Source organism: Eubalaena glacialis, chromosome 4 (genome assembly GCF_028564815.1).
Source record: "Eubalaena glacialis isolate mEubGla1 chromosome 4, mEubGla1.1.hap2.+ XY, whole genome shotgun sequence".
Lineage (NCBI taxonomy): Eukaryota > Metazoa > Chordata > Mammalia > Artiodactyla > Balaenidae > Eubalaena > Eubalaena glacialis.
This window is the reverse complement of record NC_083719.1, coordinates 112,670,051-112,685,851: the sequence shown is the minus strand read 5'-3', so window position 1 is coordinate 112,685,851 and position 15,801 is coordinate 112,670,051. Positions and strand designations below refer to the sequence as shown.

At 43.5% G+C, this 15,801-nt stretch overlaps 1 protein-coding gene across 3 annotated transcripts; it reads left to right on the top strand.

Moving 5' to 3' along the window:
• The first annotated feature begins 3,045 nt into the window (after positions 1 to 3,045).
• On the top strand, positions 3,046 to 11,409 carry CDKN2AIPNL (CDKN2A interacting protein N-terminal like). 3 transcript variants are annotated; one of them, XM_061188178.1, is made up of 3 exons: positions 3,046 to 3,301; positions 4,622 to 4,721; positions 11,286 to 11,409. In XM_061188178.1, the coding sequence occupies exons 1-3, from the start codon at positions 3,063 to 3,065 to the stop codon at positions 11,361 to 11,363; spliced, it is 417 nt and encodes a 138-aa protein (XP_061044161.1). In that variant the 5' UTR covers positions 3,046 to 3,062; the 3' UTR covers positions 11,364 to 11,409. The 3 variants fall into 3 exon arrangements, with proteins under 3 accessions (XP_061044161.1, XP_061044163.1, XP_061044164.1); XM_061188180.1 differs by lacking the exon at positions 11,286 to 11,409 and adding an exon at positions 9,565 to 9,857; XM_061188181.1 differs by lacking the exon at positions 11,286 to 11,409 and adding an exon at positions 8,251 to 8,651.
• The last annotated feature ends 4,392 nt before the right edge of the window (positions 11,410 to 15,801 follow it).

Genomic DNA, 15,801 nt, shown 5'->3' with positions numbered 1-15,801 from the left:
ATCTACAAAGAAGATATACAAATGGCCAATAAACACATGAAAGATGCTCAACATCATTACTCCTTAGGGAAATACAAAACAAAACCACAATGTGATACAGCCTTGTTCCCACTAAGATGTCTATAATCAAAAAAAGGGAAAATAATAAGAGTTGACAAGGATGTAGAAAAATCGGAACCCTCATACGTTGCTGGTGGGAATGTAGAATGGTGCAGACACTGTGGAAAACAATCTGTTAGTTCCTCAAAAAGCTAAACATAGACCTAGCAATCCACTATCTACCAAGAAAATTGAAAATATATGTCCACATAAAAACTTGTACATGGATGTTCACAGCAGCATTATTCATAATAGCCAAGATGTAGAAAAAACCCAAATGTCTAGCAACTGATGAAAAGATAAACAAAATGAGGTATATCCATACAATGGAATGTTACTCAGCCATAAAAAAGGAGTGAAGTACTGACACATGCTACAACATGCATGAATCTTGAAAATATTCCGTAAGTGAAAGAGCTAGTCACAAGAAACCATTTACGTTAAACGTCCAGAATAGGAAATCCATAGAGATAAAAAGTTCATTAGTTGTTGCCAGGGGCTTGAGGGAGTGGGGAGCAATTGCTAATGGGTATGGAGTTTATTTTTGGGGTAATGAAAATGTTCTATATTTAATTTGTGTTGACGGTTGCACAAATCTGTGAATATACTAGAACCATTGAGTATTTTAAATTGGTGAATTTTATGGTATGTGAATTATATAGCAATATGATGTTTTAAAACAAAGATGAAGTAGGAAAACTGATCTTTGTCTATATAAGTAAGTAACTTTAAGAAAACCTGAATCACAGAAACGAGTTAGAAACAATAAACTAGGCAGTAATTGGACTTGCCGCAGGGGCTGGTAAAATGTTAATATTATCTAATCATTTTAGGCTACTTTACATTTTGAAAGTATAATGTTAACAAGATCATATTATAAAAAAAGAATTACTATTTGTGTACTTTTGAGTTGTTATAACCTGCATGCATGTCTGAATATGTTTGTATGTAGGTACACATCTGCATATGGCTCATCATTATCAAAGATGATGCTAAATGAGCCAGTTGCTGGATGACCTCTTAGCTTTTTCACACCCCGGGGGGCGGAGTTAGCTGTGTAGCTGCAGCTGTTGGTCACAAAGCCCAGGTTCCTATTTCTGGGTCAACCTCTCCACCATACAATCAGGTGACCCAGAATTTGGTTCCAAGAACCCTCATCAACATTTTTCAAAGTTTGGCCAGCTGCAGATGGAATCAATTACCTGGAGCCTAGACTCAACATCCAGTGATGGGCCTGGGAATCCACTATTTTTTTTTTTTTGGCCACATCCCGCAGCTTGTGGAATCTCAGTTCCCCAACCAGGGACTGAACCTGGGCCACGGCAGTGAAAGCGCCGAATCCTAACCATTAGACCACCAGGAAACTCCCTGGGAATCTGCTATTTTAACAAGGCCCTCAGGAGACATAATCTGCACTCAGTTTTTGGAGCCCCAGCTCTGGGCACCTATTCCTGGCTGATGTAGAGTAGCTGAGTCTGTCTTTGGTTTCACAGCCCTGTTCACATTCTTCCTGCTCACCAGGGTGAGCGTAGCGTGCCTCCCTATTTTTAACCACAATGGGATGTCACTGAGCCTGGTGCTGGTTCTACAGGCACAGTCTACTCATAAGACTGCCTGATATTTCCATTCTATATGGGCTTTCTGCCTGTTGGAGGCCCTGATGTCTCATCAGAAGCTGCAGAAGCAGCAGACAACACATAGGTGGCTCTGCCCCTCGGCCTCATTCACAATATAGGACCTACACTGGAATCCTGGATCCTGGATTCTAGGCTCAGCTCTGTACTCTGCCCCACATTTGATGGGGGATGATGGGGAAGCCTATTAGGTCAATAATTTCCCAAGGCTGATGGAGGCTCAAGTGGTTTCCCAGTTATTGTACTTGAACGGGATGGGAAATGCACCCCTTATGAGGAAGCTCTTCTGTTTGTCGATGGGTCTACCTGACCCTAGGACAGACAGCAGAGTTAGGCCAACTCACCTGCTCATCTCCTCTTGACACATCCATTTTGGCTCCTCCCAACATCTTTTGGATACGCCTGGTTAAAATCCTTCAGTGGCTCCCCATTCCTTTTAGGGTCTAGACCACAACTCCTTCCATGACCTACTGTGCTTGGTGATCTTTGCAGCCTCATCTCCTCCACTGTCCCCCACTTTAGGATCTGTCATACAGATCTTGCAGTTCTCTCACCAGGCCAGGCTCTCTTGCAGTGCCCTACTCGTTTTCATGTAGTTAACTCTTGTTCATCTCTCTGCTCTCCAGCATCATTTCCCTGACCTCCAAGTCTGGATCAGGTCTCTTGCTTATTCGTGGTCCTAGCACTCAGGGCCTTTCTTTATTAAAAGTTGTCAACTTTGAAAAGTTACCCTTGAGCAATTAAGTATTCACGACTGTAAAGTTCATTAGAGCAGCGCTCTGAATTTGCTCTCATTGCATCTCTAGTACCTAGCAAAGGGTCTGGCAGGTATTCAGTTGGATGGATTACTGGCTCCAGGAAGGCGGGCCACAACCTGGGTGGAGTGTCGAGACCTCTGGGAATCGATAAAAGTAGATCCAGAGCAGCTACACCTATACGTCCTCAGAACTGGGGGCATCGGTCTGCGGGCCGGGTGCCCGGGGAATTCCCAGGCCAAGGACACAGTACAGTCCTGGCTGGCATCCGGCTGCCGAATTGGAGAGGGCCGCCCTCACTCTGTGCTTGGGAGGGCCTCAGTTTCCCTACTGGCTCCCCGCGGGGTGGGCAGAGAACTGCCCCTGAGGCCCCGGGGTAGACCCACTCCAGGGGCCGTGGCTGCAGAAGTCTGAGGGGCCGGGCCGGGTGAGGCCGCCGCGCCCGCCGAGGGCGCTCCAGTCCAGTCCGCCTGAGCAGTCGCTCGCCGCTGCGGCCCCTCTAGCCGCGGGGAGGTGGCGCAGTGCGTGTACGGAAGGCGGTGGGCGGGTCCGGCCCTCAGCGGCGGAGGGCGCCATGGTGGGTGGCGAGGCGGCAGCAGCCGTGGAGGAGCTGGTTTCGGGTGTGCGGCAGGCGACCGACTTCGCTGAGCAGTTCCGCTCCTACTCGGAGAGCGAGAAGCAATGGAAGGCCCGCATGGAATTCATCCTGCGCCACCTGCCCGACTACCGCGACCCGCCAGACGGCGGCGGCCGCCTGGACCAGCTGCTATCCCTCTCCATGGTCTGGGCCAACCACCTCTTCCTGGGTTGCAGGTGCGGACCCCTGGCGGCTGGCTGACCCTGTCCCGATCCGCAGTCCTCCCCCAGGGCTGACCCCTGCCCAAGGCTGACCCTGCCCCCAAACTCCAACCGTACTAGACAGGCCTAAGGCAGGTTTCCACCCTAGCCAATCCTTTGGAAAGATACTTAATCTCTCTGAGCTTTAGTTTCCTCATCTGGAAAATTAGTTGTGATGACTACAGTATTAAAGGGTAAAAAGCACTTAGCACAGGCTGTCATCTCGCAAGAGCTCTATACATGCTAGGCGTTCGAGTTGCCATTGTTATTTATATTATTATTATTATTACTTCAAACTGTCACCTTTGCAGAGGGCATTTTAAGTTCATTAGCTCCTTTCTTCCACATGGCAAACGTGCAGGGACAGAAACTGAGATCTCCAGTTTACATCTACGAAGCTGAGAGAGGGAAAGAGACATACCTAGGGTCATGCAGCATCTAGCAGGATTGGTGGATTTTACCATTTATGGCAGGATGTAATCTGTGGCCCTTGTCTTTTTCTCCCCATGTCCTAGTCTGCTGGACCCTGTAGCAAGCAGCAGTCTTTGCCTCTCTGCCTTTCGTTTTATCAAAATAACAAACGCCTTCAAGGGACTTTTTGAAATGGCACTCCCTCTGCCACTCCATGAAGCAGGTGGCAAATCTTGAGGCTCCCACATCCTTTTATTTAGCATTTCCTGAAATTGTGTTAGGATAATGAGATGACTTGGCTTAGTCCTGGTTTCTGTGCTCCTTATGGCTGTCTGGTCACATGGTCCGTCCAGCCCTAAGCTGCTTGGTTTTGCTTTCAGATTTGGGGAGTTATTAGAACAGGATATGGGGAAGCAGTGCCTGCTGTATCCCTCCCTTTTCTCTGACTTCCAGGTTCCTCTAGTAAATTCTGGTTAACAGGATCCAAGATTAGGCAAATGTCAGAAAATTGGACAAATGAACAAATAATGTTATTTTCGTTAGACCAATACTCCACATGTTCAAAAAAATAAAAAAGAATTTTGGCCCTCATATCATATCCGTGAATATATACTGCCAGAGGTACAGTGCCTCTATTTTTGTAAGTCTTGTTTGTTTTGTAAATCTTAAAACACCTGCTCCATTGGCATCCCTAGTGCTGCTTCTGTATCCACATGCGCAAGAACTATTTTCTAACTTGATGCTGAACATCTATCAGTTTCCCCAGTAGTATCAGATCGTTCCTCTGAGAGTTGAGTTTATAGTCCAGCTACCTGCAATTTCTTTTTAGCCCACAGTGACAATAATTCTTCCACGGTTTCTATCTTACTACTTTTTATCGTGCAGTTACAACAAAGACCTTTTAGACAAGGTGATGGAAATGGCTGATGGGATTGAAGTGGAAGACCTGCCACAATTTACTACCAGAAGTGAATTAATGAAAAAGGTAAACAGGATTTCCAAGTGCATTTGAAATGGTGTAGAGCTAACGGCCCCTGCCTTTATGATGATGTATTAGAGTATATTGTTTTCTGAATGCTCTTGTTTACTACCCCAATCTAAGCCCTTTCATTTTATTTCTCTGTAATTGGTATAAGCCTTTTTGTAACTAGAGAACAACTCAGTAGATAAATTATGCATTGTTGGTAGAGTAACACATAAACTCAACCTCTTCAGTTCCTTTAGGAAAATTCTGTTTTGAGCTTTTTGCTTGAATTTTAAGAAAATGTTGGTTAGAGTGCTACAGTTTCCCACTTATTAAAAAATCTTGTTGGTAACATTAACTCATCCTTACCCCAGTCGGTGAGGACCCCACCAGACCTGTTTGGACCCTCTGACTTGCTGATGGAAATGTAGATGGAGTAATATCATCATAGCTTTTCCCTATTCTGCCAGGCTTGTTCTGATCTGAGGCTGTGGATTTTTTACATGGTGAGCTGCTGCCTGTTGAGCCTTGTATCTGGGTCCTTTGGCTGGGGCCATGGAGAGTGTGGCAGAAGGAAGCTCAGAGGATGGGGCTGGGCGTCCCAACTGCTTTTCACAATCTCCCAAGATATGGTTTTTCTCATTTGCCCTGGTCTCCTCAGGCAACAAAATTAATTGCTTCCTCATCTCCCGTAGTTTATTTCTTTAGCACTTTACCCAGACCTTTTTAAGAGCAGATTGTAAGCTTCTTGAGGGAAGAGATGGTGCTTAAGATATTAGTCCTTCTAATTCCAAAACCTAGTATAGGCATAACCCAGAGAAGATGCTCAGAAAGTGCTTACAAAATTGACCAAAGCAAAAGAGTAAAGACTGCTGGCCTCTCTTATAGTTCTATAGTCAGAAACATAGGTAAGCCCTTGCTTCACCCTAGTTGGGTCTTTTTTTTGGGAAGCTGGGCATATAACAAGGTTCCCTTCAGTGTGAGTGTCAGGAGCTAATCAAATCCTCAGCTGCCCAGAAAGTACTTCAGCCCCAAACAGCACACCCCACTTGATTTCAGATATTTTTCCTTAAAAAAGTATTGTTTTTTAATTGAACCTGGAATCAAAAGTTCAGGTTGTGTTCAAGGGGCTATTTTGTTTTTAAAATCTGTTAACAGGGCTATTGTTTGTAGCCCGGGAGCCGTTGTGAATTGGGAGTTTGTGACTTTTTGGATTCTCTTATATAATATTTTAAAAAAACCTCTAGTAAGTCCTTCAGTATCCTAGCGGTGAGGTTCCTGGGGCCCAGGCATGGGGCGTCTAGATAATTTCCGGCCACCTGATTGCACCCCATTCGTCAGGGGCAGGCAGGGAATAGGATGAGCCTTTACTTCCTGACTGCTCATGGCTGATTCTTTCCTTGGCCTTTTGGTCTTAAGAGGTATTCTGCCCTCCGTAAGATCCGTTTTCACATAAATTTTGTTATACTTCTCTGTCTCTTTCCCGTCATACTGGGATGTTAGAGGTCAGAACACTTCACGATATTTGGGCTTCAGACTCCAGAAGAGACTAAGGAGGTTCTGTAATTAATATGCACATCCCTAACATTATCCATAGGCTGGTGTGAAGAAGTATATGTATGTGTGTTGAGGAGAAGAGTTTCTAAACTGTTATAAACATTGTAAAGGGGTCTTGAACCTCAAAAATGTAGGGAGCCCTGTCCTGGGATGTTCATTTTTGACACTTTAACTGCACAGTGTCAGCCTCCAGAGAAGAGTCCTCAGAAATGAACTTTGGCATCCCTGAAACGAGCTCTGCCATCAGACTAATGATTGGCACCTAGCTACCTGGAAGAAGCCTACAGGGAGCCTGTATTTCTATAGCACTTTTTGATTATATATGTTTGAACTTCCTTCAAATAAAACTTATGTTTTCTTAGTAACCAAGTTTTAGACTGTTGATGTCACTGAAAATGAAGCTAAGTTGATCCTGAAAAGTGAGATACTTAGAGGATGTGTAGAGTTTTGCCAGTTGGTAAGAGTCTTTTAGATAAGCCTGTCCTGAGAACAAGTCATTTGATCTGTGTGCCATGACAGAATTGTGTTGTGTTGAAGGCTGTCCCTTCTCTATTGAAGGCTACCCTGAGAGCCCACTGGAAAGAGCGCCCTGGGAGCTTTGCAGCAGTTTTTTTTTGTCTTCTTGCCCGAGGTTTTTGCATGTAATAGATAGAGGCTGGCAAACATTAAGCAACATTGCCAGCCCAGAAACAAAAAACAAAAACAAAAATCTTTGATGTTGAGCCATGCACCTGAAAAGGTCAGTTATAGTTCTTTGATCCCTAGCTCTAAAATTATTTTAGTTGGGTTTTGAAGCTAGCTAGCAAGTGGAAATGAATCGCCTGGCATTATTGGTATCCCGAGACTGAATAGTGAAGATAACTTAGGGACATAAGTTCTTTAAAGTAAGATTTTAAAAATACTTCATGGTTATTCTGCAGTTTTAAGGGTAGTACACCTCTGTGGTCTGTCCAACTCTTTTTTTGGCGGGGAAAGGGGGATGTGGAATCTAAGAAAAGAAATGAGTATTGGTCTCTGACAGGTGGTATTTGTCAGATATTTGCAGTGTATGATTTATTTTTGAAAAAGGGGGATTCAGACACAAATATTTTGAAGAGTCTCAGTTATCTAACAGCCCTCCCTAGGTACTTACTAGCAGACATCGTGATTGACCAACCGGCTTTACCCATTAATGAGCAATAATTAACAAAGAGCAGCAGCTCACTCAGGAATGATGTTATTACTAAGACTGTCAGAGTTTATATTTCCAAGGCATTGTCTTAAGGAGAAAGAGGAGTGATTGACTAAGAAGCTATCATTATTGGCTCAAAAAATCTGTCCACTTAATTACTCCATTTTTCCTAAGAACATTTTTTTTTTATAAATTTATTTTTATTTATTTTTGGCTGCGTTGAGTCTTCGTTGCTGCGCGCGGGCTTTCTCTAGTTGCGGCAAGCAGGGGCTACTCTTCATTGTGGCGCGCGGGCTTCTAATTGCGGTGGCTTGTCTTGTTGCAGAGCACAGGCTCTAGGCGCGCAGGCTTCAGTAGTCGTGGCACACGGGCTCTAGACTGCAGGCTTAGTCGTTGTGGCACATGGGCTTAGTTGCTCCGCAGCATGTGGGATCTTCCCAGACCAGGGCTCGAACCTGGGTCCCCTGCATTGGCAGGCGTATTCTTAACCACTGCGCCACCAGGGAAGTCCCCCTAAGAACATTTTTGTCCAAGAGGGAAAGTGGCAGTATGGAAAGTGACTAAATATGAAATGTGAAAGAGAAGTTGGAAAAACAAGTGTGCCTGCCTTTCAAGAGGTTTTTTGTGCATTGTATACAGTCTTGGCAAGCTCTAAAGTAATGGAGCAGCCACTCCATTGGTGGAAGGAGATGTGATTCTAATAAGATGGCAACTATTTAAAAAATTTTTTTTTCAGCTTATCAGATTAGTTAAATCAGGTTTTGTCTTGTATCCTAAGATAAATGCTCCATGGAGCTACCTTTCTTTTCCCTTTATCCACAGAAATAGAAGAAGCCAGAAAAGCTCTGTCTGACCCCACAGGCCAGTCTGTTGCCTGGTGCCCAGGCTGAGTGAATCACCTGCCAGCACCTTGAGTCAAAGACCATACTTGCAGCAGCCAAAGCCAGTGGCAACTCTTCTGCTATAGCCTTGGTCTATCCTATTGGAAATTTGAGAGATGGCTTAGGGGATTCTCTTTCCTTTTGGACTAAAGATGGTTTCTTTAGGTGATACTGCATTCTCCTAAAAAGACAAAGCCCTCTTATATTTTGCTTTTGCTGAGGAATTTCGCTTCTTCACTTCTCAAAGACTGGAGTGACAGGCTTAAGCTAGGAAATAGGTCATACCTTGAAAACTCTGCTTACTAAAAAGTGTCTCAGACTGATTCACTTGCACTGCTAAATCTTAAGGAAATCCATTCAAATAGAAGGTGACAGACAAAATGATTTCTTTGCACCCTGCTTAAAAGTTGTCTAAAGCCAAGTTTAAATTTACCAATGGTGCTAGAGAGTACCCAGAAAGAATTTATCTGCTTCAGTTCACCACTGTTAGAAAACATGCAGTTTCTATAGTTTCTAATAGTGTGAAATCCAGAAACCTATAACCTTCACATCTCCTAAATATCCTGACTCAATGTGAAATGTTGTAAATTACTACCTGGATTCAACTGATTTTAATTTAGAACAATAAGTGTTTATGTGATTCTGTTTTTTTTTTGTTTTTTTTTTTAATTAATTTATTTATGGCTGTGTTGGGTCTTCGTTTCTGTGCGAGGGCTTCCCCTAGTTGTGGCAAGCGGGGGCCACTCTTCATCGCGGTGTGCGGGCCTCTCACTATCGCGGCCTCTCTTGTTGCAGAGCACAGGCTCCAGACGCGCAGGCTCAGTAATTATGGCTCACGGGCCCAGTTGCTCCGCGGCATGTGGGATCTTCCCAGACCAGGGCTCGAACCCGTGTCCCCTGCACTGGCAGGTAGACTCTCAACCACTGCGCCACCAGGGAAGCCCTGTGATTCTGTTTTTAGAAGCCTTCATTGCGGAGCATGCCATGGAAAAAGTTATTTTTTAAGTATTTCTGTTATCGCTTTAAATTGTGAACATTTATAGATCACAAGTGACAAGACAAAAAAATTAGACTCTGGCTTCCAAATGGATAGTATGGTCAGTGTTTTGCTGAATTTTCTGTATGTAGTAAAATCTTAATTTCTGAGTCTACCTACCATCTGGGTAGTACATAAATATTGCATCACTGCTGTATCTTAATTTATGAATTTGATTCATTAGACTACATGGCTACTAACTTTTTCTTTTTTTCCTAGCATCAAAGCTAAGGCAGAAGATTCATCACATTTTCATCATTAGTTACAGGCTTGGAAAGGAGGCTGGGATGAATATGACATTGACCTCAGCAGCTCTCTTAAGACTCTTGATATTAACAACATGTAGGAAAGAGGCAATTGGAATGAAAGGGAATCTTGTCTAGATTGACGTTTTAAAAGTTCTCATTCTTCTAGTAGCTATCATTGTAAAAGTATGCATGGATATTTATGTATTTATAAATCATGCCCTCTTTTTTATTTTCAGGTTTTGAATGTTGGTCAAAATGTTAAAAATGCCTGTTTTTTTTTTTAATGTTGATGTAATAATGGCAGGTAGTGAATTTTACACTTTGGATTTTTCAACAACGTACCTTTATGTGTGATTCTGCTTTATGGTCTTTTTTCCCCGCCGACTGAGGTAAACTATATCCCTTATTTCTACCTGAAGTTTACACCATCCATGTACCCTATTGCCACACACACTTCATCTTTTTTTAAAGAGTTGAGTGAAAATCAAATCATAGGCTTCAGGTATCTACCAGCTCATGGGAAGAGGCAGCCTATAAAAAAGCCTTATTTTAAAACTCATTGACACAAGATTCCACAGCTTGTTCCAGGCAGCCAGTTGATTGTAGGTTCTCTAGAAAGCCTTCCAGGCCGCTGAATAAAGCCCATATTCTCTTTTTCTGCAGGGAGCCTGAGGCTTCAGTATTCTGGGCTTGAGGAATTGCCTTGTACAAAGTCCCTCAAGAAATACTTGCTTATTAGTGCAGTGCTGCTTTGCTCAGAAATTCTGGTTTTATTAATTTCCCCCTTTCAGTTGATGTATGTTTCTTACGCCCTCCCTGTTCCTCTTTCTTATTTAGTACCCACTCTTAAGTACTTATCTCCAGGCATAAATACCGAGAGGGACTTCATTTGGGGGGCAACAATGTAACAGTCACAGCAGGATTCACTTATCACTGTACAGGAGAGGGTGGCAGAATACGACAGTGGACCTGCCTTAGCTTAATCTACTGGTAAACTCAGGTCACTGAAGTGCTGAAGAGGAGAGCAACTGTGGGAGCGTGGTGTCTGGGAGCAGAGAAGTAGGACGACTCTCACCCATGGCTCAAGGTTAAGGCCAAACAGCATACCACATCTCTGTGCAGCTTCTAGCTCTAATCTGTAGTGACCACTAGGGTGGGCCAAGTGAAGACCTCAGGACCTCTGACAAGCCACTTTTCTCCGGTGGCCTTTCCTGGAAAATGAAGATCACAGAAATACCTACCACAAAGACCTATGGCAAGGATTAAGATGTTAGAGGGCCAAGCACGGTGCTCAGTGAGCCTTGGCCTCTCTATAAGATATAAAATAAAATGTCCTATCAGGAACATATCAATTGCAAAGTCTTTATAGTGTTTGAAGACTTCTCTAGTTAATCAAATTTTCTGGTGCCATTTTCTAGTGGGTTTTCTCTGTTTCCTCAGTTTAAGCTGCCCTTTTTTTCAAACTTTTTAAAAATAAGCTTTTATTTTAGAACAATTCTAGATTTACAGGAAGTCTGCAAAGATAGTTCAGAGTTCCCATATACTCTGCACAGTTTCCCCTATTACTAGCATCTTACATTAGTATGGTACATTTGTTATAATTAATGAACCAATACTGGTACACTATTAACTAATGTCCACACTTCATTGAGACTTCCTTAGTTTTCACTTAATATCCTTTTTCTGTTTCAGGATCCCATTACTCTTCCCAGGATAAGCTGCCTGTTTTTCGTCTTACCTTCACAACCTCTGTGGCTATCTCACCTATAAAATTAATCAGTATTTTAGAATTTTATCCTTTGTTTTTTTGGAGTGGAAAGTGGCATAGAAATCTAAAATTTGCATTGCAGCACTCCTTGTGCAAGTAAAATGGCCCACTCTTAGATCTGAAACTGGAGCTCACACCAGATATAAGCTGCAAGCTACTGGTCTCTTCATATATACAACCCTCCACAGGATGGGGTGAGGATCAAGTGAGATCACAGGAAGGGACATGGTAAAGTATTACTGCAAGTAATGACTAGGAGAGGATCTTATCTGTTAAAAACATAAGTCTCAAGACCTTTTGAGAAGCAACTACAATTGATCCTTGAACAACCCATGGATTCAACCAACTGCAGATCCTGTACATATTTATTGAAAACAATTTACATATAAATGGACCTGTACATTTCAGACCTGTGTTTGGGTGACCTATACTAACGGTACAGTTTAGGGTGCTCAGTTAATAGTGATGCCCTTTTATGTTATCCAGAAAGTTGCTTTTTGAAACATTCCTCAGAGTCTGTGGCCCACCTGATCAATATTCTGCCTTTGCAAAGGAAAGGATTCCCTCTGAACTTTTCCAGGATCCATTTGGACTTGTGGCTTACCTATTCTGTGGGCACTGGGAGGAATCACATTAACTATCACTGCCCATCCTCTGTTGCTTTGCTATCTGTAGTAAATGGCCGTGAAAATACACATTGTTGTATCTGACATGAGATATATATACCCTAACCGTCAGGTGACTTGTGTTTCCCAGCTGTCCAGCTCTAAAGTCTCTGCCTGGGTACCCTTATGTCTGGAAGGAGACTGTCAACTTCTGGGGTCTGAGGCCTGTCATCTAGTTGTCTTGTCATCTAGTCCTGGCTCTCATTCTTGACTAGTTTAGGGATACCTTTCAGTTCTGTAGGAATAAGAGTAAACATAATCCTTAAGACGCAAGAATTTTAGAACGTAAACAGGTTGGTGGTCGTATGGAAATTGCTTCCTTCAACAAATAAATGCATGCTCTCCCTCTCCCTCTTAAGAAACAGAACCTTGCCTGCCTTGCTTTTCATTAAAATAGCTAGCCAGAGAACCTGTTTATTTAAATGAAAAGCAAGCCTGCTAATTTCTTTCCCAAAGTTTACTCTGTCCCTTCTAAGTTATGACACCCAGGGCAAGGGGTGGCAGTATTGACTGCCTTTCTCATTTTGGTTTGGAAGGTTTTTTTTCACACTGCCAGCAGTAGAGGCAGAGTCCTTTGCATGTGCTTCTATCAGAGATGGAGGTGGGCCTGAAGCCTTGCTCGTAGACATGAGTACCAGCTGAGGAGGTGGGGTAACAAAGACTACATCACCTGAACAGATACCCTTGGAAATCAAATAGAAAGTAAAAGTTGAGACTATTAAGCTCCTATTAGAATGGAGCTAATTCCTACCTGTTCTAGACCTGGGCATGTGAACCAGAGGTTTTTTCCTTGACAGTGCTGTCAGACAAGGATACCTCTTTAGAACATAATCCAGGTAGTCACAGCCCAAGTCCCATCCTTCTTTCCCAGCCTAGTAAAAAAAAAAGGCCAGTGAACCAAAAATATCCTTGAATATGGCCCTTGAACTTATTTGCCTAGGAGAAAGAAGCTGTTAGGGGCCTGAGGCAGATCTTTTTTTTTCTTTTTTAATCTTATTTTTGGCTGTGTCGGGTCTGAGTTGTGGCACGCAGGCTTCTTTCTAGTTGCGGCATGCAAGCTCAATAGTTGCAGCGCGTGGGCTTAGCTGCCCTGCAGCATGTGGGATCTTGGTTCCCTGACCAGGGATTGATCCTGCGTCTCCTGCATTGCAAGGCGGATTCTTAACCACTAGATCACCAGGCAAGCCCCTTGAGGCAGGTCTTGGTCCACCCCCTGCTTTAGTGGAGGGGCAATTAACAGTAAGGTCAACCTTGAACTGCATGGGCCTAGTGATTAAAGCCCTTGCTTTGCTGTGAATGCTAGCACCAAAATCTCATGCTGTTAGGGCTGCATTTTTCCTTCCCTTCAGCATTTTCTCTTATTAAGAATGTTTAATTATCCCCAGTAGTTGTGAACTGGTAGTAATTCCTTCCTCTTGAGTTCCTCAGTGTAGGGATCTGCACTGTGCGGATGATTCCTACTTTATTGGAGGATTCCGTAGAAAAACCAATGTCTGTATAAGTACCTGGCACTTAGTGAATTGCTTCATTTCTGCCCTACTTTCCCTTTGAGGCCACGCTCGGAGGATATGAATGTTTCAAATAAAATTTACATAAAATAAAAATGACCACCCATAATCACCCCACCAGACCAGTCTCCATTCCCAAAGCTGCAAAAGGGTGGACCTAACATTGCAGCTTGGCACCCATAAGGTGCCAACGTATCAGCAGTTATGTTGACAGAACAAATGGCAGCAGGCACTGAAGAATGCAGCACAAATTAAATGCCAGGCTGTTTTGGACAGTGGGCAGAAGCAGGATGGGGAAAGGGGTCAGCACGTGGCCAGCCTTGGAATCCCTACCTCTAGGGGTCTGGTGCTTGCAAAGGCTGTGGGTATGCTCCTTTCTCCATGAACACAGCTGCCTGGCAGAAGGCTTGCCCTGGAGTCTCACACTGTAAACTGACTAGATTCCTTATCACTTTGGGTGTGAAATTTGGGCCCCAGACTATTGGAAACATTTGGGCTTGGACCAACACCTACAGTCCTCACTTCCCCTTAAACCAGCTGTTCTCAACTTCTCAGGTGGTGAGAATGACTCATGCTTCCTTCTACCTTTGTGCTTACCAAATTTATTTTTTATGACTAGGTTCTACTTTTATAACAAAAAACAAAGCCGCTAATTAAAAAGTGTCCCCAGAGGATTCAGAGCTTGGACTCTTGGAGGTCCACTGCTGTCCTGTTGGCCTCCTCCCTAGGCCTGTGCATGTACTGCCAGAGGTTATCTGGAAAGCAGTTCCCAGTGTTTGGCTCCAATCTTTGGTACTTATATTGTTGCTCTTACAGCCTGATCCCTCAAACTTAGGTCTTGAGAGGGCGCCATGGTGATCGTGGTCTGTTCTCAAGCTGCTCTGTGCACAATATCCAGCCCCTGCCAAAGAACCAATGTGTAAGGGCTAATGAAAGCTAGGAAGGAAACTTTCTCCCTAACAGATGGTATCATCAACTTACCACCAGGCCCCAGTACTGCCCTCGCTGATCTTTCTGGCTTGCGAGAGATCTCTTGTACCCACCCCTGGGATTGACAGTCTTCATTCTAAAGGCAGCTTTCCAGCCGATGTTCCAGGGACTCTCCACCTGAAACCACAGCCTTATGTGCTCATGCAGGTACAGTCCTATAGCCAAGGCCCACTACAATACAGCAAGGTCACTAATCTAGATTTTCTTTGGAGGCGATATTCTAGGCCTTTAGCTGAAGCTGAAGCCATGAGCTAGTCTCTGGATTCTTTCCTATTCTCTGCTCAGGATAGTTATAAGAACAAGAAGCTTCCTGTTCCTGTTGTCTTTGTACTAGCACCAACACAAAAACATAAAACATAAAAACATAAAATCTCCCAACTCAAGGTTTGTAGAATGACTTTATGCAGAGGCCAGCCAAAGAGCTGCCTTTGACATTCTTCTGTTCAAGTGCTGCTAGTCCAATTTAGCTGGTGGGCTGCAGTATTCTTGGCACAAGGCCTTGTTTGTAAAGGGGGAAGGGAAGAGGGCTTCAGACAGGAAGCAGCATTAAGAGGTCTGCCTTAAGTGTGCTTACACTTGCACTTTGGCAGCCCTTAAGACACCACAAAAGCCCTCCTGCATTCCAGGAAGAATGACAACTAAATGGTTCAGGCTGATGGAGCCTGAGGTCAGCTCTAATATCCCCCCAAAGGACTACAGAAGCATCACACTTGTAACCAAATGAAGACCATCACCACGTAAAGACCTCTCTAACCAGCTAAAAGGTTATTTGATTTTACTCAGCACAGTACACTCTATATTTAGAGTTTTTCCAAATATACAATTCCAGAAGTCACTGGTAAACAAAAGCATCTTGTGGCCAAGCTTTAGCACTAAGTCAATGGCAGAGTTCCTGACAGTCCATGCAGGCTTCTAGCCCAAGTCTGAGTCCTCCATATGCCAAAGAGGAAACTTGGAGCTTTTCCTTCCAGGGCTCTTGATTTCAACCAGCAAGGAACTAATGTTGCTGAGCTAAGAGAGTTTTGTATAGGGTGCATCTCGTTCATCTTTTGGGCCCAACTAAAAGAAAGCCCTAGTCCATGCTATGAACAGAAAACTTAAAAACCTCAGGATATTATTGACAAAATTATTTTAAAAACCTGTAGTGATGGTGGGGAGAAATTACTGAAAAAACAGCACACACATCTGTGTGTTTCTAATATATCTTTGTGTTCTATATCATATACTGGAACAAGGTAACTAGAATTTCCCCGTATCAGACAACAGTTTAGTTTTTC